The 23,176-nt window shown below is 42.9% G+C and overlaps 4 protein-coding genes across 24 annotated transcripts in view; 1 reads left to right on the top strand and 3 right to left on the bottom strand.

Annotated features, from left to right (window-relative positions):
• Positions 1 to 776: 776 nt before the first annotated feature.
• On the bottom strand, positions 777 to 3,238 carry Ns3 (nucleostemin 3). The gene is made up of 4 exons (XM_018014983.2): positions 2,995 to 3,238; positions 1,606 to 2,926; positions 1,337 to 1,542; positions 777 to 1,277 (listed from the first exon to the last, which is right to left on the bottom strand). The coding sequence occupies exons 1-4, from the start codon at positions 3,091 to 3,093 to the stop codon at positions 1,062 to 1,064; spliced, it is 1,842 nt and encodes a 613-aa protein (XP_017870472.1). The 5' UTR covers positions 3,094 to 3,238; the 3' UTR covers positions 777 to 1,061.
• Positions 3,239 to 3,263: 25 nt separating this feature from the next.
• O-fut2 (O-fucosyltransferase 2) lies at positions 3,264 to 5,179 on the bottom strand. The gene has a single exon (XM_018014992.2). It carries the CDS (start codon positions 5,074 to 5,076, stop codon positions 3,598 to 3,600), a length of 1,479 nt encoding a protein of 492 aa, XP_017870481.1. The 5' UTR covers positions 5,077 to 5,179; the 3' UTR covers positions 3,264 to 3,597.
• Positions 5,180 to 5,463: 284 nt separating this feature from the next.
• Pop1 (POP1 ribonuclease P/MRP subunit) lies at positions 5,464 to 8,272 on the top strand. The gene is made up of 2 exons (XM_018014976.2): positions 5,464 to 7,230; positions 7,288 to 8,272. Exons 1-2 carry the CDS (start codon positions 5,607 to 5,609, stop codon positions 8,166 to 8,168), a joined length of 2,505 nt encoding a protein of 834 aa, XP_017870465.1. The 5' UTR covers positions 5,464 to 5,606; the 3' UTR covers positions 8,169 to 8,272.
• An 8-nt stretch (positions 8,273 to 8,280) lies between these two features.
• OtopLa (proton channel otopetrin-like a) overlaps positions 8,281 to 23,176 on the bottom strand; it is a 30,091-nt gene continuing 15,195 nt past the window's right edge. For 7 of the 21 annotated variants that reach the window (XM_018014957.2, XM_018014961.2, XM_089473233.1 and 4 more), the window contains 9 exons: positions 21,587 to 21,697; positions 19,996 to 20,180; positions 19,750 to 19,907; positions 18,786 to 18,897; positions 18,491 to 18,651; positions 17,384 to 17,401; positions 14,720 to 16,119; positions 14,246 to 14,606; positions 8,281 to 12,949 (listed from right to left, as the gene is read on the bottom strand). In XM_018014957.2, coding sequence (XP_017870446.1) covers positions 12,809 to 12,949; positions 14,246 to 14,606; positions 14,720 to 16,119; positions 17,384 to 17,401; positions 18,491 to 18,651; positions 18,786 to 18,897; positions 19,750 to 19,907; positions 19,996 to 20,180; positions 21,587 to 21,697 — 2,647 coding nt within the window. In that variant the 3' untranslated portion in view covers positions 8,281 to 12,808. Of the gene's footprint in view, positions 12,950 to 14,245; positions 14,607 to 14,719; positions 16,120 to 17,383; positions 17,402 to 18,490; positions 18,652 to 18,785; positions 18,898 to 19,749; positions 19,908 to 19,995; positions 20,181 to 21,586; positions 21,698 to 22,417; positions 22,788 to 23,176 lie in introns of all 21 variants that reach the window. The other 14 variants (XM_018014964.2, XM_018014965.2, XM_018014963.2 and 11 more) reach the window with 8 other exon arrangements.

Here is a 23,176-nt window from a genome sequence, read left to right on the forward strand (position 1 = left end):
CAGCTCATTCATTCAATCTCAAAATTAGATTTTTAGATCGAAACTATTCAATCCAAGAAATATACAATCGAATATCAAGAAATCTACATCCAAGATATGATACAGTCGACTCTTGTTATTTCAAACCTGCGTTATTTCGAGCCTCTCATTAATTTAAAGTTATCACTCAGTAATTCGAACTAAAAATCATTGCTCAGACGCGGTAATTCGTACTCATCTGGTTAAACACTCGACAGTTCGAAATATTTTAAGAGTCCCATGAATTTCGAAATAACGAGAGCCGACTGTATTACAATTACAAATCCAAGATATGCCACAATCAAAGTAACTATATTGCTTTTCAATAATACATATATATGAAAAAAGAGATATAAATAATACTAAATTAATAAGAATACATATTTTAAAACCGCTCAAATTGTTCTCTATATGAACTCCGATCGAACGCCTCACTCTGCTGTCGGTTACAAACGCCAGCTGATGTCCCTAGTGCTCCATTTACAACAACAGCGTATTGAAACTCGTTTGGAGAGCGTCTTGTAATTCTGTAGCTGCATATTTGATATGCTATAAATGAAGGCATGTGCAGCCCTGCAGAGCCAATGCGCGGCACAGAGAGAGAGAGGCAAGACACGCGAGCCGGTTGCATGAGATGGCGATATGAATGTGTTTCACAGGCAGCTGAGCGGCTTGAGTGCTTCTATATAGCATAGGTGTATATATAGTAAAGCAAGATTGAGAACTGATCTTCGGCAACAATGAAAGTAAACAGAGAATTAAAATTGCAAATAATTATATATTGATTAGAATTTGTTTTTCACTTAAATCCATAACTTAATATCTTGCAAACAGTGGAAAAAAAAAATTAAGTTACTTTACTTGAATGATTCAGATGTCGATCTATGTACACTTGGTTGAGCCACGCAAATGGCCATCTCTGGGAGCTGGCATTCGTCAGAGCGGCATGTAAATTAATTCTTAGACTAAAAGTAATTTAAAAACAGTTGGTAATTTAAAAACAGCACCACTGTGCTTGTGTGGTTTCTCTCTGTCTGTTCCAGCTAGTGCTCATCCAGGTGGGAGAACTTCTTGCGCAGCTTCTCGCGTCGCTCTTTTTTCACGTTGCGCCAGGGCTTGGCGGGCGCCTCGCCAGCGACGAGGTTGCCATCGTTTGCCAGGCGTACATGTGGAAAGTTGGTGCGACCCTTTACATGGGCAACGCTTGGCTTGGAGGTGAAGAACTGTTGATCTAATTCCTTGGAGGAGCTCTTATCGATCTGTGAATAAATGCAACTTCAGTTGTGGCCCAGAACGGCGGATCTAGCTGTCAACTTACACGCATGGCTCGTTGCTGTTGTCCGGGCAGCTGTGATTCCTCAACCGGCTTACGTTGACGCTCCGGAAATTTGTGATATTCGGACTGAAGGACAGACGGTGGGCCTAGTGCAAACAGCAGCTTGCCATTGACGTAGTCCTTCAATACATAGCGAGCTGAGCGCGCCTGATCTGGCTGGCCATTTGAGGTCATGAAGCCGCGATTATCTGTGAAATGTTTCATTGAATTTAGTCTGTGAAACATAAGACAATATTTCACGTTTTACTTACAGCCATAGGCAAGCAACAGCTCCTCGGCGAATGGTGGTCGATTCGGATCCTCGCCCTCCAGGGGCTTGGCTATCACAATGCCGTACTTATCCTCGAGCACATGACGAGGTATTCGCTCGCAGAGCAAATTCACGGCGGGCACATGATCGCGCATTTGATCAATTGGCAATATGCCATTGAGCAACATGTCGGCCTTGGTGAGCACAAAACTGGGCATCACCAGGCCGGGACAATCACAGAGCAGAATATCCTTGTCCAGGAAGAGCGTCTGGAAACGCTTTGTCTTGCCGGGCGTCGCAGACACGGACACCTTCTTCACAGTCATCAGTGAGTTAATCGTGCTGCTCTTGCCCACATTCGGGTAGCCCACCATGCCAATGGTGACATGCTGTGCAGTGTGCCTCGGACCATTATAGATGTGGCGCAAGAACTCGATGAGCTCTGTGCGAGAGAGCAGATGTGCGCTGTTCTTGTCTGTGGGCAGCTTGGGCAGCTTGGGTTCTGTTATTACTGCCGGTTCACTCGTGGTTCTCATCTTGCTCTCTATGGCTTCCAGTGCGTGCTCGACCACGTCCAGTGATTGCTGAATCTCCTCAGCCGCCTCGCGCAGCTGCTTCAGCTCCATCGCTGATGACGGCGACTCATCAGCATGCTTGGCAGCCTCAGCTTCCCGCTTTAGCTCCTCCTCCACCAGGGTGGCGGAGTAAAAGGCAGTGCGTATGCCCTCACAGTCGAAATATTGTGCCCAGTGTTGTCGCTGTTCCAGCGTTAGCAAATCTGATTTGTTCACCAAGATCATATTCATTTTGTTGCTGTCCACCTCCTTCACATAGCGTTCCAGATCGACGCTACGAAATAGCAACGGATTACGTGCATCCACAATCTGGACAACGACATCGGAGCGCTCGACGACACGCCACAGCTGGCGCCAGAATTCGAGATTCTTTTCGTACGGAGTCATAAGGATCTCTTCGCTCTCCTGCAGCAGTGCTAAATCCCGACGCCAATTAAGGAAGGCTTCGTTTTCGGCACGCTCCAAATCTTCGGCACTCATTTCCTTGGTCCATTTGGGACGACGTGGAATTTTCAGCTGATCACGATGCTCGGCATGCTTTTGGTGCATCGTCTGCTCCTGTGTCTTGCTAAGTAGACCCACACGCTGCTTTGGATTAACGAACGTAATGTTCAGCTTCTCGGCCTGAAATTCCGTGCCCGCCAATTCTGCAGTGCGTAAAAATGCATTGAACGACGACTCCTCGGTTACGGACGACAGATTTAGGCGACCCCAATCGTAGCCATCCTGCAGCTCTGTTGTGTGTAGCTGCGTGTTTTTATACGCATAGACATGTAATTAGCTAATTGCATACAGTGGAAGAATTTACTACGCACCATTGTGTCGTTGTCCACCTTGCGTCGTGGCGTATGGCCAAAACGATCTTTAATTAGCTGACGGCCCAGATTGGTGCCAGCTTTGTTCTTTTTGCCCATTTTGGCAGCGGGTATTGGTTACAGTAAAATTAATAAGTTAATAAAAACGAAACACGTGCGACTGTGTGAACTGAAACTTTGGATTTTGCTTCGGACTTATCGATACATCTGTACTATTGGTATTTGTGCGATACAATACCAAATAAATACTAAAAACACTGTTATCGGTATTCTGTGACACCTAGTATTATATCGTTTATTTAAATATTCAAAGTGAAGTTGTTTAAAATAACTTATAATACACATTAAAAAAATAAACTGTACATGACATACCTTTATCAGTTCTCCCTGTATATCCAAAATATATGTATGTACATGTGTGAGTGGCAATGTACGTTTAAAATGAGTTTAACTTTTTTTTTGGTATGGCATCGCAGTTTGTTCGAAGTTTCACATTATTCAAAAATATTCCTATGTAAAATACACTTAACTATTACACTTAAAAAAAATAAATGGCTGTAATATGCTGTCTGTGTAAAACAAAATGCACGAAACAAAATACAGTTAGTAAAATCTCTCATCATCCTCGTCATTCCAGACAATGGGCCAGACGGCATTCCGGGCACAATTGCCGCCCAACGCCTTGCAGAATGTATTGAAGGTGCTCGATTTGCTGAAGCCGAGAATCTCGCGCTCCTCGTAGATGCGGTAGGTGAACGTGCTCTCGTACGTGCCCACAAAGTGGCGGGCATAGGCGCAGATTAGCTGATCGACGATGGCCACGCCGCCATCCTTCAACTGCTGTCGCTGCACATTCGATTCCGGCGTAAAGTGCACAAACCGGAATCGATAGAAGAGCTCCTTCAGCTCCAGCAGCTCGTATGGCGTCGCATCGCTAGCCACAAACACTGTGGTCAAGTTGAATGCGCGCAGCAGCTGCTTTATCTGCTGTGCCGCCGCCTTTAGCGTGGGCGTGGTCGATTCCCGCGATCTCACGAAGTCGCCTCGCCGAAGATGGGCGCACAGGTAGTCGCCGCCGCGTGCATCGCGCTTGGGCCGCTCCAGCTCCCACATGGCGGGTCGCTGCACGCCGGCCGTCGTGTCCGTGGTGCTGAGCGCCATCAGACGAAAGTCCGCGGCCACCTGGTTCAGGAACTTGGAAAAGCGCATCGAGCGCCGCGCCATCCAAAAGTGCTCGTCGCCCCAATTGTCGTGGAGCACGGTCTCGGCGCTGAGCACCGCATAGACACGCATGTCGTCGACATCCTCAATCCCGGACGTATCCTCATCGATGGCTTCGCGCAGCATGCGCTCCAGCAGGCCAGCGCTGCCCTGGAATCGCACACAGTGATAGCGGTCATAGCGTAGGAGTCGCTGCTGCAGCAGCGGACCGCCACTGACGGAGTTCTCATTGCACGCTTCGATGCGGCGGCCATTGGAGTCCTCTGGGGTTATGCGCTCGTACTTGTCCCGGAATATGCCCTGCTCCTTCATGATCTCATAGTGGGTCAGGCGAAAGGCCTGGGAGACGTGCACGTAGGGCGGCGCCGGCATACCGAATTGACGGTATTCGGCCACAAATTCGTCGTAGTCGAGGACCGGCGCATAGCGACGCAGGCTATCCAAGTCGAAAAAGTTGCGCCACATTAGATTGCTCTGGTCCAGGCCATGTGAGTGCCAGTGGTAGAGCCGTGGCCAGGGCGGCAGCACGAGTCGAACATTACGAAATCGTTTGCGGCGTCGCAGGCGACGGACAAAGACCGCCATGCGTATGTACACATCGCGACGCAGATTGAATCCTTCAGAGATGTTCACATCATACAGAATGTACACGGTGCCACGCAACGGCAGTATGGAGCCGGGGCAGGTGTCTTTAGCGGGAAGCCGCCAAAAGAGGCCACTCTGGCAGAAGCTGTTGTTCCGCAGACTGAGCTTAGCTGTCGTTGTGTTATGCGGTGGACGGCCAGACGCGGCCCGTGAGGCAGTGACCAAGAGCAGAACCAGCAGAAGCTCTGACCACTGCACCGGCCACCATCTTTGCATTATTAGCCGCTTTACACACTAAAATAGGCGCTGGCTCACCGCAAAGCAAGAGCTCGGAGTGTTGATCTTATATCGATAGTAAAACAAGTGAAAACTTGGCTTCAAAAATAATTCATGCACTACAAAAACTATCGATACCACAACAACTATCACGACAAAATCAGCACTGAACAATAAACTGTTAAATTTCAAATCGTTTAAAGCATGAAGTAAAATTTGTAGAAATTACTTAATAAAATTATATAAACCTTATTTAACAGCAACTCGGCTATATTTTTGTATTCCATCTTAATATCATTATGATTTATTCATATTTCGAACGACTTGTAGTTGAACATGCGATAGCGATAGTTTCTTGTGCGCACAGATAGTTTCCAATATTTATGGATATCGATAACTGCTGGTCAGACGACACCGCCTGTATCACTCATCTCAAAGCGATACACGTGCCGGTGCTTTAAATTGTTTTGTTTGAATTTATGGGTAATTAATTCTCTTATGCCAAAGAAGAGTTCAAGAAAAACTGCGTGATGAGCTCGCAAAAGCTTGAATACGATGCCAGCCTTGGCGGACATGTGACACTGCCCAGTCATGTGGCCACCTATCACTATGCATCTGGAGTGCTGCAGGAGATCAAATCCATGATCGCGGATGCCCAATTTCCGGCCAGCAGTAAGCTCATCTTTCAAACGCTGCCCAAGCATATGCGTCGACGCGCCATGTCCCACCATCCCAAGCGCCTGCCGCGCAAATACCGTGCCGCCCATAGTTCTCAAATGAGCAAAGCGGGCAATCAGCCTGTGAATCGCAAGCGTCCATCCCGCAAGTATCGCCGCCGTCCAAAAAATCTGCTGAATGAATACATTCGACGGCAGCGCAAGATCAACTGGCTCGAGACGCATATTTGGCATGCCAAGCGCTTCCACATGATCGATCGCTGGGGCTATCGGCTTCCCTATGCCAGCTGTGACAAGACGTACCGGGCCTGCTATCGCGCTAGTGCCGAGCACTGCCTCCTGCAGGACATTTCCTTTTATAGCTGCGTGCAAATGCTGGGCACTGTTGACCAGCTACGCCACGGTTTCGGTCGACTCACGAGTCCAGATTGTGGACTGGGCATTGCAGCGCGCACATATTTGAGTGGACGTCGCGAGGGCACCATTCAGCTCTTCGCCGATGGCCAGTATCCGGCGGGTGCTCTGCAGAGCGCCAGCTTCATGTGGCGCCCCGCCGAGCAGCCGGAGACGCAGGCACAGCGGACTCTGTGGCTTTGGCTGCATCCAGCTGCCGTTGAGGCGACTCTTGCGCAGCTAATTCAAGTGTTTCAGCTAAAGTCCACAAAACAGGAGAAGCTTCCATTACCCGCTGAATCAGACGACCAAGCTCCGCGCTTCGTCACACACACCAAGGCGTTCGAACGTAACAGGAGCTATATCAATAAAGACACTGGCATGGAGATGCTGGTCTTGGACCAGGAATTCAATCGATTTCGTCTAACCGGTCCTCGTTCTCAGTGCGTGCTGGCTGCCAGTCTGCGCGCCAGCCGGCAAAACAGCTCCGAATCATCCACATCGAAGAAGCTGCTCGATGCGCCCAGCGATCTGCTAGATCAGGCCGATTACTGCGAGGCTGCCCTGCAGCTGCACTCGCCCAGCGAAGTCCTATCCAATGTGATACTTGGCGTCAATGTGGTCGATCCGCGTCTGCAGCGGCCCAGCAAGCGCACCAAAGCGACCAAACTGTCGTCATCCGTAGGCAAGTCGGTCGAGTTGCTGATGATGCCGCCAGCTAGCCCGCCCTTCAGCGATTTATGGGATCCGGAGCTGCGAGTGCGGCTCAGCGAGCAAATGATGTCGACCCATCAATACAATCAACTGCGGCAAAGGCACGCCATTGTGCCCGGCGAGCCGTGTGCGTTTGAGGAGCAGATGCAGCCGCTGCCACTGCTGCTCATTCAACGTCCAGGATCGCAGCAGCCGAACTACAAACGCTTGGGTTACGCTGCTGGCTGGGATGTGATTGCACCCGCTCGCTACGGCATGGTACTCTGGCAGACGCTTATCATGTGGAGCGCCCGTCCTGGCGGGCTGCGTGAATTCGACTCCGTGGCTAGAGAGCTGGGCGTCGACCAGCACCTGCCGGATACTGTCGCTGGTAAGATTCAGTGAGCATTCTGTAATCTGATATTTCTGATATGTTTCATCTGGCCAGGTTTGGAGCAGGCAGCGAGAACAGCCTTGGAGCGGCGCACCCGCTACTTTCGTCTGCCGCCCAACAAGCGCTGCAACTACCGCAAGCTGGCGGTGGTCAGTCCCTTTAAGGCACCATGGCAATCGCTGGTGCGTGACTGGAATCTCTCGCCTGCCACGCCTGCGAAGAGCTTCTATGTGATGCGCAATCGCGCCCTGCTGCAGCGCCTGGATGGATGCGTGCGCCATCGAGAACCCTTCCCGGATTGCCCCACTGACAACTGTCTCGTCCAGGTGGCATTGCGCTTGCATACACGCGGCAGCCTGGAGAGCAATGCATTGATTTGCCTGCCCTCAAGCCTCGACTGGAAACGCCACTGGCGGCAGTTGAAGCAGGACAATCAGGAGCCGGTGCATACGGAGCCCCTGCTCTCGGATGTTAACGAGCGTCTGCGCAAGCAATTGCGCCTGGACCACAAACGTCTGCTCAAGCGTTTGCGGGCGCGTCGTGTACGCGAAAAGCGGCGCCTGCAGGAGACGAGCACGCGGCGCGTGCACATACGGCCCGCCAAGACGGCATCACTGGTCAGCAATCAGTCGGCCAAGATGTGCAGCCTCTGGCTGCCCACGGATCCGGCCGAGACGCACGACAGCGTGCGGCGTCAGTGCAGCCGCGAGGTCTTTGGCTATGTGAGCAGCGCCGGCTTCAGCTTCGTGGAGGCGGCCGTTTGTGGCGTCGGCTACGTGACGGTCCATGGATTGCGCCAGCTGCTCCAGGAGCGCAAAGCCGACCCAATCCGTGCCAAGGGACAGCCGCTGCTCTGTCTGGTGCGCAATGCGGACAGCCGTGATTACCGTTTCGCACGCCTGCAAATCAATCTCGATTTGTGTGCAGCTGTTTAGCCTTAGAAATACTATTATGTTAAGCATTGATTAGTTCAATATGTGTGTGTTAAACTCTGTCTAGTTAGGCAACCCAATTAAATCCCATTGAGATACGAAAACAACTTGAGAATTTGTTGTACATATTTTTAATACTAATTTTATTCAATTTAAAATTACTTGTATGCCATTTCTTTTAGTTCGTATGTAATTCATGTGTGTGTGTGTGTGTGTGTGTTTGTGTGTGTGTGTGTGTGTGTATGCAATGCGCTCTGCTTGACCCTTAAGAGCCTAGGCAGAACTTCACATCGACTGAGTGAGAAGCGAATGAATTCGCGTTTTGGAAATAATTTTGGTATCTAAAATGCGATAATGATTTAAAAGTTGCTTATAACACTTGATTGGGTTATAGCATTCGCATATATACTCAATTGTCTCAATTGTTCATGTTGTTGTTGTTAATATTATTTTGTAATTATGTATTTATTTAATGTTAATGGTTATGGGAAAATGTATATTAAATGCATGTAAATTTTGCTTAATGCTTTCATTTATATGTATATATATATATATGTTGAATGTATGTATATATGCATACATACATATATATACATACATATATATATATATATATATATATATATATATATATATATATATATATATATATATATATATATTTACTTATGTTTTCTTTTGTATTGATTTATTTGAAATTGTTTCTTTAGTTTTCGTTACTGAAATCGCCTTTATATGCATTTATGTATACACGTATATGGAATATATACATACATTCATATGTATATATATATAAATCTCTATATATATATATATATTTATATTGATGTATGATTTATATAATTCATCTATGTATTTATTGATCTTTTGCTGTTATATGCTTCGTATTTCCTTTAGCTTGTGCGTTAAGTTTTCCATGAATTTTATTTAGTTGTTGTTGGATGATGTTGTCGGTTGTTGTTGTTGTTGGTTATAGTTGTGCGGATATATCCGATGAAGCGATCGTATTGCTGTTGCTGTTGTTGTTGTTGTTGTTGTTGATTAGATGCAGATAGAGTTACATAATTGCATTATGTCTAGAGACGCGTTCATTGTTAATGTCACTTATAATTATACAACTTAGTTGAAACATTCAATAATTAATGTTGTTGTTGTTTGTTGGTTTGTTTGTTGTTAATATTATTAAAAATACATAAAATATGATCTTATGTTAAACTAAATACTTTAAGAAAAAAACAATTAGATATATGTACGATGCATACATACATATATGTATATATGCATATATATATATGTATGGTATTTTGTATTTATGATTTCCATCGATTTTTGCTCTGCTCGGATCAGCATTCATTCCTTATCGCTTACACACACATACATATGTATGTATATGCATGTATATATAGGCTTATCGATTACTAAAAGCTACACAAGTACATGTTTAACTGAATTTGATTCGCCATTGTATGTATGTATGTATATATCCTTTCATAACTGCAAGAGTTGGATTAGAGTGGACCAAACTACCTACGACTTGACTACATGTTATATTTGATTTGAATTTGAGATTTCCTTGCTTGTGTTTAACATATGTATATATACATACATATATGTGTATATATACATATATATATATATATGTGGGTATATATAGTGTATATATATCTCTATTGATGAGTGCAATGAGTGTATAAATAGATGCATTTCACACTGGCTTCTAAGGATTGGATTGCTTTGCCACATGTATAGAGCTATACATTAACTATATATGTATATATATATATATATATATATATACGTATATATGTATATACGTATGAGCAGTACAAGAGACATGAGGCAGTGTATATAAATTGCCAACAAACAAACACATAAAAAACAAAAACATGCAACAAATCAGCTCAAAATTTGATATATACCTCCAGATCGGTCGGAAGTATTTCCACATATATATATATTATGCATTCCTTTTTTTTAATATATATTTTTTTGTATATATATTTTTCTTTTGTATTTTGTTTTGGTCTTTGGCAAAAGGTAATACCATATTTTGTTGCCAATTTTGAGCCATTTTATGTTTAATAAGTAGTTGTAGTTATCGTTTTTTTTTTTTGTTTCTTTGCTTTTTGGAAAGAGAGTTCGAAAAGGGGGCGGGGCCGTCGAGTCGTGTTCGATCCCGCTCGTTCGTTCGCGTTGTTCTCGTATTGTATATAAAACATTTGAAATACTTTGAATTTGGTGGGTTAGTATACATATATTTAAAGATATACGTTGCATATCCTCAAAAAATGGTTCTTAGCTTCTTTGTAAATTGTAAACGTGTTATTCTCCTTCTCTTTCTCTCGCGTGCCGATTTCCAATTAGAAAGTGTTCGGGGGGCGGACGAACCACACACATATGCGACATTTTAACTCTTTGCTTGCTTTCAATATTTTGGTTTTTCCTTTTCTCTTCTTCTTTTTTGTAGCTTTTACATACAAGTTTCAATTATTACAATTACTATTTATTTATGTTTTGTTACTCATTTAACATCACTACTAATAATCAAAAAATGGACATTTATAAACTTTTATATATATATATATGTATATATATATACCCATACATATATATATATATATTTATATATATGTAAATATTAAAAATGTTTTTGTTTTTGGCTTTGTAATGCCTTGCACATGTTTCGCAGTAATTTGTTGATTCTTTGTTATTATTTAATTTCCGTTTTTTTTTTCTTTTTTCTCCAAATTTGTGTTTCCCAAAAACTAAAATAGAATCAGAAAAGAAATCGATGCCATGCAAATCATAAAAAAATTGCATTCAAAGTCAATAAACAATATGATTCATCACAGTTTGTTGTTGTTGTTGCTGTTCTGTCGTCGGCTTTTGTTGTTGTTGTTGCTGTTGTTTAGTTGTCTTTGCCGAGCCGAGCACAAAAAGTGTTTAATGAATTTCAAAAATGCTCAACCAAAACACATTTTACAGGACATACCATGTTTTGAAGCAACTGTACCTCAGTTAATTGCAACGCGAAAAGTAAACAACCTTTTTGTACATATATGTCTATATATGTATATGTATATATGTATATGTATATATAATTTTGTTTGCATTATTTTTACATGATTTTTAATTGAATTGCAGCAAAACTTAAATAACAAACCATAAACAAGAGAAAATAAATCAATTACAAACACAGTTAAACATAATAGTAAATTATAAATAATATGCAGAGTAACAGAAAGACAGAGAGATAATAATATGCATATATGTATATGTATATAGATGTACATAAATTAATAATTAACATACTATGTGCTGACATTTTATAAATATAATTATTATAATTTGCTTCACACTAAACTAAGGACAAAAGAAAAAAAATTGTTGCATCTGGTTTGCTTGCAGAAATGCATTTGAAATGTAAACGCTATGACTTAGTTCTTAAGTTTTCCATGCAGCTGACATGTCACAAATATATGTATGTATAATAATAGATATGGAAAAATAATATACATACAAGCATACGTACATATACACATATGTATGTATAGAGGGCTGCCTGGCTTCACTCACAGCATACATACAGACGCGCTCTCGCTCACACTCTACGGCCTTCAGTTAAATGAGTGAGAATGAATCAAGCAAATCCTGAAGGCGTTCAGTCACTCAAATTTTTGCATGCATAAGCTTCGCACTTCGCTAGACGAAGCTGCATGTATGCGCGTGTATGTGTACGTGTGAGAAATGATGCATTTAACACATCTACACCCGAACTCTCGCTTTCACTCAAAAGTTGTTCGGCTTCGCTTCAGCATCACTCAACGTACTTTGAGCATTATTCACTCGAACCGCAATTGAGTGCGAGTTGTTGAGTCTTTCCTTCAACAGTGTCACAAATATATTTCTGCCCCCGTCTAATACACATATCTATATGTATGTATGTATACGTTATGTATGTATGTATGTATACGTTAAATTATAAAACAACAAGCGATTCGCAAAGCATGTTTTTCCCTTTATGCCTAAATAAATTTTCAACAATTTTGTTCAATTTCATTCAAAGAATACTTGTTCGTTTTGTTTTTGTTTTTTTTTTTTTCATTTTCATTTTTGGTTTTTTATGTGATAGTTGCTAGTTGTTAATCCATTTGGTATTTAGCATTAATAAAGGTTTAAACATTTCAATGTACGTTTTAAGGTTTAATTTTTTTTATATATTTTTTTATTTTTGTATACCACGCACAATGGTCCAATCTCTTCCTTTGGGATTTAGCTCACTTTTTTGATACAACTCGTAAATTTGTTGCTGTTTTTTGTTATTTTGTTTTGTTTTTTTTTTGGTTACCTTTGAACTTAGTTAACCTTTACGCGTACTAAAACATACATACATATGTATATATAAATATGTTTTTTGTTTTTAAATATATAATATGCATTAAGAAACTAACTTTAAATGTTTTTGTTCGCAGTATTCGGTTCGCTATAATTTGTTGGTTTTCTTTCCTTTTGTTTTGTTTTTAATATTTTGTCCTCTTACTTTCATTTTCATATTCATATTGTTGTTGTTTTTATGTTTTTGGTGCATTTAATAACCTCTCATTTGTGGGTTTGCCTACAGCCCTCCAACAGCTGGTAGCAGCTTACTCCAAACGCGCCTTGTAGGTGGTCTTCCAGATCTCGGCAAGTGTCACGGCACTGTGGAACCGATGGAAAATGCAGAGGGGCAGTGTGATGCGCTGAATGATCGACCAGGGCACAAAGCCATAGAAATCCAATTGCACCTGTGTATTGGGAGAGCAAAGTTTAATTAGTTGGCATTTATGCATGTGTAGACATTTAAATAAGTACATTCACAATAACAACAGGCAAGCAATTACAAATCAAAGATCATAGACAGACAACAATATTATGTAAAACATTACATTCTTTTGTAGCAAAGACACACATACATACATAGCCCACAAATAACTGTTGAGCGTTTGCATTGAGTGCATTACTGAGTCTCACTCTGCGAACGTCAATCGTGTCTCTCACTCTCTACACGACGTTCGTCAGAAGAGCATAGCTTAAGGCGCTCAACGAAAAAGAAAAACGAAAAGAACCGAAGTCTTTTGGTCAGAGCAAGAGCGAGAGCGAGTGAGCAGGATTTCGTTCGGTTAGCCGTTATTTGCATGGCATATACATATCTATGTATATATTCCTGTATGTATTAAATTACAGTTCGAAGCCAAGCAGTCAAATGCAGCCATAATCATACATATCTATGTATGTACTTGCGTCCAATTGGAAGTCAGTCATGGCATTTATTTTGGTTCTTGACTCCAATTGGAGGGCATTCGTGACACTTGTCTTGCACATGTGGCCCTCCAATTGGATATTTAAACGTATTTGTGAGACATTTTGGCTAGAGATCCGAGATCAAAGATTAAAATAATTCAAGTAAGCATTTTTAAAGCATTATCTGGAATGTGATATATGATTAAATATTTCGATCATTATTTTTCATCTAAAGATCCATAAGTAAATGGAATTTAAGCATGGATATGTAGAAGACAATGGAAAATTGATATGCAATTCAGATATGGATTTTTGGAAGATAGCTTTGCATCTATGTTAACTGGCAACGTTATTTTAAGTGCGAATATTTTCTGAATGGAAGTACATATATTCAAGATGTTACAAAAGATGTTTTAGCATGCATTATAATCAGAGCTGTTAATAGGTAAACTTTACAGCATAACTAAATACATATAGAAAATATATTGAATAATAAAAAATAATTGGAACAGCTCTGTTTCTCAATAAATCGCGCTTTCTATGTTTCTGTTGAGGGGAACAAGATTTAAAATAGATATTCTCATAAATCAATTAGCCTTAGTCGAGTTAACTGGCAGCTAAAACTGATATTTTGTTATCGATAAGCTTGCACAGCTCATCGATAACCAATTGGGGAACAGAAACATATAAAGACAACGTGCTCTACAATATTTCTAGAATCGAATAACATGTAACAAATAGAACGAGTAGAACGAACGAGAGCGTTAATCGTCTTACTTAACTCAGTCTCGCTTACGTACATATCTACTTACAGGATTGGCGAATACTTTTTGAGCTTCGAATGTGTAGATGGCAAACATGGCCACGTTGCAGATGAGCAAGAAGGTGACGATCTGGCGTCCGGGCTTGCTGCGATCATGTTCTGGCAAATGGACGCGACGGCGCGATACATCGGCTATGAAGAGCAGCTGCAAGATGACCTGGAAGACGGCGACGCCGCCCGTGGTCGTCACCAACAGGCTGGGCTCGCTCTCCAGCACCTTCAGGCTGCCGGCGATGATGCTGAACACGGAATAGGTGAACAGGCCGAAGGCTGAGATGCGCAGCAAAATGTCATTTAGATTCGATTGTTCCTCGCAGCGGAATTTCAAGTTCTTCACCCTAAGTGAGCCAAAGAAAGAGAGAGGCAAAGATACAGATAGAAAGGGAGAGAGAGAGTGTGTGTGTGTGTGTGTAATTCCAATTATATTTGAGGCTCGCCTTCTGTTACGCACCTTATGAAGCCCACTATGATGGCCAGTATGGCAAAGGCCATGAGAATGCAGTGACTGGCATCGGCCAGGTAAATGGCCAACAGCGAGAACTGCTGATGACGCACCAAGACGAAGAAGAGTATCAAGCAGATCAGCGCGCCAACCAACAGCAACAGACCAAAGAACAAACCCTTCGACGAGCCAACACAGTCGACGCGTCCGGAACGTGCCTGCTGCGCCATGGCAACGGCCCGACGGGATAGCATCACCTCGAGCCGGTGCTCGAGATCCTCGTCATTCAGCCGGCCCGGATAGCGACCGATGTGCTTCCACATGACATACAAAACGACAGCGCCGATCAGCGAGTACTCAATGATAAACGGATACAGATAGGGCGCCGAATCATAGACGATGGTACCCATAATGTCAATGCGTCCACAGGCGGTGGAGTTGAGTGTGCCAATGTTGGAAGACAGCGCAGCCGGATAGATATTGTCCAAGCTCTCCAGATTCTCAAAGGCGATCAGGCCATTGGACTCCTCATGCGATAGATCCGAGTACGTCTGGAAGCTGTTCTCCATGCCGGGGCCAAACAGATTGTTCATAATATTGACGGCGCTCTCGGTAGTGCTGGCGCCCAAGGTTGGGCTGGGCGCGGTGCTGCTGCTGACCAGATTGTCGATGAACGAGGAGACGCCAGATGTGGCAGCGGGCAGCGTTGACGCGGACACATCGACAGGCGATTGGCTAGAGGGTGCGACGCTGGAGAGGATGCGCTCCAGGCTGTTGAAGGGCGTTTCACTGGTCGTGCTAGCGGCGTCGGCGGCGGTGGCAGCGCTGCCAAATGGCAGGCCGGTGGTGGATGTGATGGTTGATGTGGTGGTGCTACTGGCGGTGCTGGTGCTGCTGCTGCTGCTGCCGATGGTGCTGGTGGCAGCTGTGGTGCTAGTGATAAACTTCTTCAGCTTGCGGGCCATAGTAGTGCTGTGCCATTGATAGCCGGGCGTGGTGTATGGCGCTCGTGTGGTTGTCGTTGTGGTGCTGGTAGTGCTGGTGCTAGTAATGTCGCCGCCCATGCCCAGACTCTTCGAAATGCCGTCGACCGTGTTGCGCACGAGCTTCGAGAGCACATTGTCGCTCTTGTACACGTTCTTGGGCAGCACATCCTCACCGTCCAGCACCTCGAACTCGGTGTTGGGGCCCGAGTGGGTGCGCAGAACGGTGCCGGCATGACGCAGCGCATGCTGCCGGATCGAGTGGGCAATGGACGAGGCATCCGGATCGGCCTCGCGCTTCTGATGATAGATGGTGATCTCCAGCAGCGACTCCTTCACCAGGGTGCGTATCCACACACAGATGTTGGTGGCCACCACGTGCATCAGGCCGAAGCGGGCGATCACCTTGAACCGGTGGATGTTGAGCTGCAAGCGATGCGCATTGAGATTGAGACAACGATCAGGCAAGTGTTAAGCAAAGCGCGTTCGGGACCAGGGAGAGAGAGAGACAGTAAGATAGATAGAGAGAGAGAGAGAGAAAGGCAGAGAAAGAGAGAGAGAGAGAGAGAGTAATGCGCTGGCGCAAACTTGAGTACGGAAAGGAAACGCGTTTACCGCTAATCGGTTGCGAGCCGGTGCTAGCCGGCATTGTCAGTCTGTTTATAACGCTCATTGATGAAAGCTATACGAGTATATCGGTTTTACATCAGGTCCGCCTAGCTGTCCATCCCTCTCCATATGAAGGTAAGCTATTCCGGCGCCTTGACAAATCGGAAATTATAATTTGGAATGTATACAAGCTTTGACAAGCCAACATCACCAAGATATAACGGACATATTCACGCCGATTGGGATCCTGGCAAATCGGATAAAACTGTATGTGCTATAGTCTTCTAGGCGAACAGAAAATTCTATATTTATATAAGTATATATGTATACATATATTAAGGTATTAGAGCCAATTTCAACATACTTTCCTAAGTAATTTTTATAATAAGGAAGGTTCGCTTATTAGCTTATAGTGCATATACATATATAGATTATCAGGATATGGGTGATCAAAGGTTGAAGTGAAAGTGAAAAGGTTTCATATATTTTTCACAATTTTATTCCGCTCATTAATCAGTCAGTCAGGGAATGTGTATGTCAGTCAATTGGGGCGAAAAGTTGTATATATTTTAAAAGATACATATATGTATGTGTATTTATATATATACAAAAACTTAAGAATCGGGTGCTAGAAAAGTAAAAGAAAAACTAACTTCGCTGCCTTGACGAAGTTTCAATACTCTTGCATGTATGACAAATCGATATTTATCGATGAATAAATATGCAAAAGTATTTTATTAATAATTGTTTAAGATATATGATTTGCTAAGATAACCTCTCAATATAAATATAAATATATATGTATGTCTATGTATTTATATTTGTAATATAATAATTTATATATAGCTTAAGTTAATTATATATTTATGAATGCAGCACACAGACACACACTCACGCACTCACACACACACACGCACGCACATATATATACATATAAATATATTTGAAACGTGTAAGAGATATGAGCGTAGGGTATAGAGAGAGACAGACAGAGAGAGAGAGAGAGAGAGAGAGAGTAGAGAGTAGAGTAGTGGTAGTAGTAGTAGTAGAGTAGAGTTAGAAAATGAGTTGTATATCGTACCTGAAATGGTGGCCTAGTCTGCGATCGCGAATGGGGCAGAGTTGTGGGGATTATGTACACAAAAATGGTTCATTAAAAAACTAAGTACTTTGCACAATTTCGAAATTTGTTTATAAAAATATAATGATGATAGTGATGATGGTAATGATAATGTAATTGATATTGGTATTGATATTGATATTGATATTGATGATGATATGGCGTGAGTTAGGAGTGAGCATAATGAATGCGTGTACGTGTATTCGTGGTGAATGTGATTGAATATAGCTGTGAATCGGCGCTTCTAAACTCTTAACTTATCTGGCTAAAACACTGAATATGGCTTTGATCTAAATGAGCGATTCGACGATGGGCCGAATGTGTTCTGCAGTTGCATTGTTGCATTGTTGGATGAAGCAAAGCGAAAACAAATAAAGGAAAAGTGACAGATGAATGATTGCGAATGCGAATGCGAATGCGAATGAATGCACGAATCAAATATATAATTAACTGAATTCAACTCAACTAACTGCCAATTGTTACGCCAATTCAAACGAGCGTCACAGACGAAAAATATAGTGAAATAAGTGATAGAGATAGAGTTAGACAGAGACAGAGGGGGAGATAGAGAGAGTGACAGTGGAAAAGAGAGATAGATAGAGGGGAGAGGGAAAGAATGACCGAACCGAGCCTCGATTTTGGTTGTGATCGTGCTCACAGCATGGATAGGGCCAAAGATTATCCGCTGGAAAATCGTCAGAGTCCTCCTTCGATTTCCAGCTCGAACTATCGTTGGCCTTCTCCATTCCATGGCCAGCGAGTATATCGTAAGCTTAAACTTAAAACTAACCTCAATTGGACTGTTGATGGACTGGGACTTTTCACATATATAGATATATATATAGTTCTGTGTGTACTCGTGTTTGTCGAGAGTAGTAGTATTATTAGATAGTAGTAGGTAGAGTATATATTGTATTTCGTATAAGGCAGATAGGTAGTGAGGCAGGTACATAGGTAGATGGGTAAGTAGCTATACAGGTATACAGTGTTTTCTCATTTATTTAGACAGTAAGTTCTGGGTTAGGGCAGCTCGATTCCGCTCGAGTAGTGGGGACTGTATTGACTTACCCGGGCATTCATGAATATAAAGTACATCTGCATGAAGGTGAAAATCATCTGCAGCAACGGATTAACGCCGATCAAGATGTGATGGCACGGCGAGTCGAATGGTATCTCAAAGAACGAGCCGAATTCCAAGCCAATATAAATCATAGCGCCCAGTCCAAAAGCTAAGGCAAATCAATAGTAAGCCGAAATCAAAATGGAACAGCAATATATAGTTTAGAGTACTTGTATATAAATATACAAATATGCATGTATATATCTAGTTATATATGGGTACAAGACAGGAATGGGGCTTTACCGATGGCACCAACGCGCAGAAAGAAACTTCCGTGCGTGAGATCGCTGTGCGTGGTCTTTCGCTTGCGTACGTTCTTCGGGGTGACGGCCACCTCGGCATCCACGGGTGCTTCCTGTGCGTGCGAAACAACAACAAACAGTTATTGCACATTTGGGGTCGCAAATACGTGTAAATGTATGCATGTGTGTATATGTGTGTATGTATGTATGTATGTCTATATAGGGAGATGATAATGATGTGTACAAGTTCGCATGCTCGGCTTAATTGATGTGGCCTTATCACTTGGCAAGCGTCGTCACATAATTAACGACGAGCCGTTAATGTGCCCCATTGAGAGGTGGCACACACTGTCGTTATGTGGCATATTCCACACAGCACAATGGGCTTGGCGGCTCATTAGCCCTGGCATGAATCAGCGCTCGGATATAAAGCATAACTGAATTTGCCTTGATGCAGTAACTCAATTTGTGCTTTATGTGGAGATAAACCAAAAACTATGAGAACCGCCGAGAGAGGCGATTGACACTTAATGTAAATATATATATAATAAAGGCACTTGAGACTCGAACTTGCTCGCTTTTCAATGGCTTCTATTTCTTGTTCAGGTAAATCAAATTTTATGAGAACTACAGAGAGAGGCTCATGAAAGTTAATAAGAGTAAAAACTATCAAAAATATAAATATATTTAAAAGAAGCCATTGAGATTCGAGCTCGCTCTCTTTCCAGCACTCTCTGTCTGCAGATAAGCCAAAAACTATGAGAACTGCAGAGAGAGGCATTTATAATATGATATATGTAGACATAAGACTCGAGTTCGCTGACCTTACAACACTTTCGTGCCTCAGATTAGCAAACTGCAGAGAGAGGAGCATAAATATAAAAATAAGGAATGCAATTGAGACTCGAGCTTGACTCTCTGATTAAACTCTATATGAAACCATTTATTGTCTAAAGTGCACCCACCTGATATGCGGCGCCTTTGCCAGCTTTTCCAGAGTCCTTAGAGCCTTTCGCATCCTTCGAATCGGCCGGATCTGCATTCTTCGTTTTCTTCGATTTCTTCTCCTTGGCTGGGGGTTTCGGTTTGCTGCCGCCGTTGCCGCCATTACAGCAAGAGCTTTCTGCAAGGACATCAGGGCATCAAGGATATGTCACATCGGAAATATATATGTATATTGCATTGCAGACATGCAGGCGGACACAACTTACCCTGCAGCAAAAAACAAAAGACGTACAACAGGAAGAGTATGCTGGTGCCGTATAGGTATGTGAAGAACGTCTCGTAGTAGAGCACCGGCAGTCGGTGTGTGGTCACATCGCTGATCACATACGCAATGCATACGACAATCAAGAGAATCGCATACACCAAGCTGGTCACAATGAAGAGCGATGTCCTGTCAAAGCGAATGTGTCAACAGAATGTTACATTAATTGACTGACATGCATAGGCACGAGCTATCACATTGAATCCATTTCCTACAAGTGTGTGCGCTATATGTATGTGGGTGTGTGTGAGTGAATATGCCTGTGTGTGTGTGTGTGTGTGTGTGTGTGACCCAGTCCTAAATCGTACATTAATGTGCTGCTTGTGTTGCTTGTATTAGTGTTTACTGATATATCTGTGGCAATTACCTAGTTAACAGTAAGTAGGCTCTATAATTGGTGTCATTCACTGTGCCAGTATGTATGTGTGTGTGTGTGTGTGTGTGTGTGCATGCATCTTAAGAGCAATGCTTGACTGCTCGAGTGCATAACCCAGTCGCATGCATACCTAATCAGCCATTAGCAGACAGCAACTGCGCCCAGTTCAGCTGTCGAAATTTGATGCCAATTAACGGACTTTTACGAGCTCCTTTGGCTTTAAGACTGCGCTTGCACAGTGGTCTCAACTACTCGAGAAATTGACAGCAATTGCATTATTTACGATATCCTATAAACACTTAGTAGTCAATTATTTATTTAGCTCAGCTAGGAATCGGCACTAAATTTAGATTTTTACTAAAATTCTAATACGACAGATTTTAGATTTGAAAAGTTTTTACAGAACTCAAAATCTAATATGAGAGACTTCATACTAGAAAAGGTTTTGTGAAACCCAAAATCCACATAAGCATATTGAGTTAGACAGTAAGCTCCACTTATATAGATGCTTACTGAATCTTAAAATATTATAAAAATATACAAAATATTTATGCCTGATTTTATAGTTGTAGAACTGAATAATCTTTTAGTTTGAGTTGGATTTGAAGCCCAGCTAAATATACAATATATATGTATATATATGAATATATATATTTTACTCAATTTATATACTCAATTTTTATGCCTATCCCGATTTTCTACTGCTTTTCCTCTAAACATATTTGATTTAGATTGCAATCGGCATTTGCATTTTGCATTTGTATTTGCATTTGTATTTGCAGTTGGGAGTGCATTTTGTGCCACTGTGCAGCGCTGTGTGCTGCATGTAACTCATTTGCACTCGGTGACCCAGTTAAAAACATGAAGCCCACCCGCTCGCACCACTCGAGATATCCATTTGTGTATTACATGTATTTGGATTGCAGCCTCATTTCCGCGAATGAAAATAATATATATCGTATATCCAATTAGAATTGTAAAATGATGGCAGGCCGACTTCAGCATATGCGTATACGTATATACACATGTATACATATGTATATAGATAAATACATATGCATACATATGTACATGTGTATAGATTTGCATGCATCGCTCGTATTCAAGGGAGTTTCGTGTGAATGGGGGCTGTTGGGCGGAATATGTGTTTGTATATTACCATAGTTCGATTGGTCCCGTTATCGGATTTGTTTGATATGTGCCCTGCACCGTTATTTTCGCTGGCATAAAACTGTGCTTATTTGGATTTGGCTTGAACGTGTAGCAAACCCTATAAGACGACAATCGGCAATCGGCAATCGGTGATTGGCAATCGTTAATCGATCATTGACAATCGATTGCCAATCGTCAATCGACAATTGTTGCAGAAATTATTCGTTAAAATTGACTACAAAAACGACTTTTACGATATTCAGAGTGGAGATTTTTGTTGTTGCTTTTGCGGGGTCTTCAATGGATCGCTTCGGGTTCGGGATTTGGATTTGCGGTGCACTTGTACTAGCATTTCGACATGGTATGATTAGTAGCTATGTTGTAAATACATATAGAAGCGATTGTAGTATATATACAGCTCGATGTGCTACAACATATACACATATGTATATACTGGAGATATATATAATTATACTGGATTTGTAGGTTTCTTTTTTGAGATGTGTGTATCTCTAGCTGTTGTACGTGAAACATATATATATATATAGTATATGTGTTTGTTTGTGTGTGTGTGTGTGTGTGTGTATGCGGCTGTGTGTCTACTTAACAGAGGGCCTGGCACTTTTGGCGGCCTTGAGAACCTTACAGCGCCCACCCACTGCAGAGAGCTGTCACTGCCGCTGCCCCTCGCTCCTCGCCGCTCATCCCCCGTCCCATTGGTACTATCAAGCTCTCTCTTGCTAAGCCGCAACGCTCTCTCGCTTGCGCGCTCTCTCTCTCTCTCGCCCTCTGCCCCACCCCCCACTCTCTGTCACTGTTTGTTACCCAGGCTGCGCACCTTTGCAACGGCTGTGGCATAACATTCTTCAGCTCCATTTCCTTGTTGGCCGCGTTGTTCTTCTCGGCGCTGTCGGTGCTGCCGGCGGTGTGGGAGCGCGAGACCGGCAGCGTGGCCATATTGTCGCCGCCCTCCACGTCGACGGTAGCGACCTTCACTTCACCGCCGCCCATTGTCTCCGTTTCCGTCTCGGTCTCCGTTGTGGCTGACTGCTGCTGATCCTTGGCTGTTCACTCAGTTGATATCGATAAACGATATCGATAGCTTTCGCTTTGCCGTTTTATTCACTGGCTTATTACGCTTTTATTCGTATTGCTCTTGTTCTTGATGTCTTGCCTTATCACTTGGCACACTGTTCGCTGTTGTTTCGCTGTAGCGTGAAATATTAATGAAACAATTTGCTGATGCTGTTGCAGGCCAAGCACAAAAGTATGCAACACTTCTTTTGTTGTTTGTCTCTCGCTCTCTCACTCTCTCCCTATGTGCGCGTGTGTGTGTGTGTGTGTATGCGTGTATGTTGTGCTCTTTGATATTTTGTGGAACGCATTTGAAATGCATTTGCCAAATGGGCAGCTGAGGCGTGGCCAAAAAGTGCGCGAGCTCTGCTCAAAAACTTAAGCCGCACTTGGAGCATTACTGTGGCCCTTGTTGTTGTTGCTGCTGTTGTTGTTGCAGCTGTTGGTGCTTTGGAATGCGTCCCGGAGCGACCTAGTGACCTCTCTTCTACGCAGCCAACGCAAGTAAACAACACAGACAGCG

Source organism: Drosophila arizonae, chromosome X (genome assembly GCF_054131065.1).
Source record: "Drosophila arizonae isolate 15081-1271.41 chromosome X, UAZ_ARI_1.0, whole genome shotgun sequence".
Taxonomy (NCBI): domain Eukaryota; kingdom Metazoa; phylum Arthropoda; class Insecta; order Diptera; family Drosophilidae; genus Drosophila; species Drosophila arizonae.

Excerpts from the sequence above, each read along its gene's own strand:
- Ns3 (XM_018014983.2), bottom strand. The coding sequence starts at position 3,093 with ATGGGCAAAAAGAACAAAGCTGGCACCAATCTGGGCCGTCAGCTAATT. Across the intron at positions 1,543-1,605 it reads GCTGTTGCTTGCCTATGGCT|ATAATCGCGGCTTCATGACC; the intron begins GTAAGTAAAACG and ends AACATTTCACAG. Across the intron at positions 1,278-1,336 it reads AACAGCAACGAGCCATGCGT|ATCGATAAGAGCTCCTCCAA; the intron begins GTAAGTTGACAG and ends ATTTATTCACAG.
- O-fut2 (XM_018014992.2), bottom strand. The coding sequence starts at position 5,076 with ATGCAAAGATGGTGGCCGGTGCAGTGGTCAGAGCTTCTGCTGGTTCTG.
- Pop1 (XM_018014976.2), top strand. The coding sequence starts at position 5,607 with ATGAGCTCGCAAAAGCTTGAATACGATGCCAGCCTTGGCGGACATGTG. Across the intron at positions 7,231-7,287 it reads CCTGCCGGATACTGTCGCTG|GTTTGGAGCAGGCAGCGAGA; the intron begins GTAAGATTCAGT and ends TCATCTGGCCAG.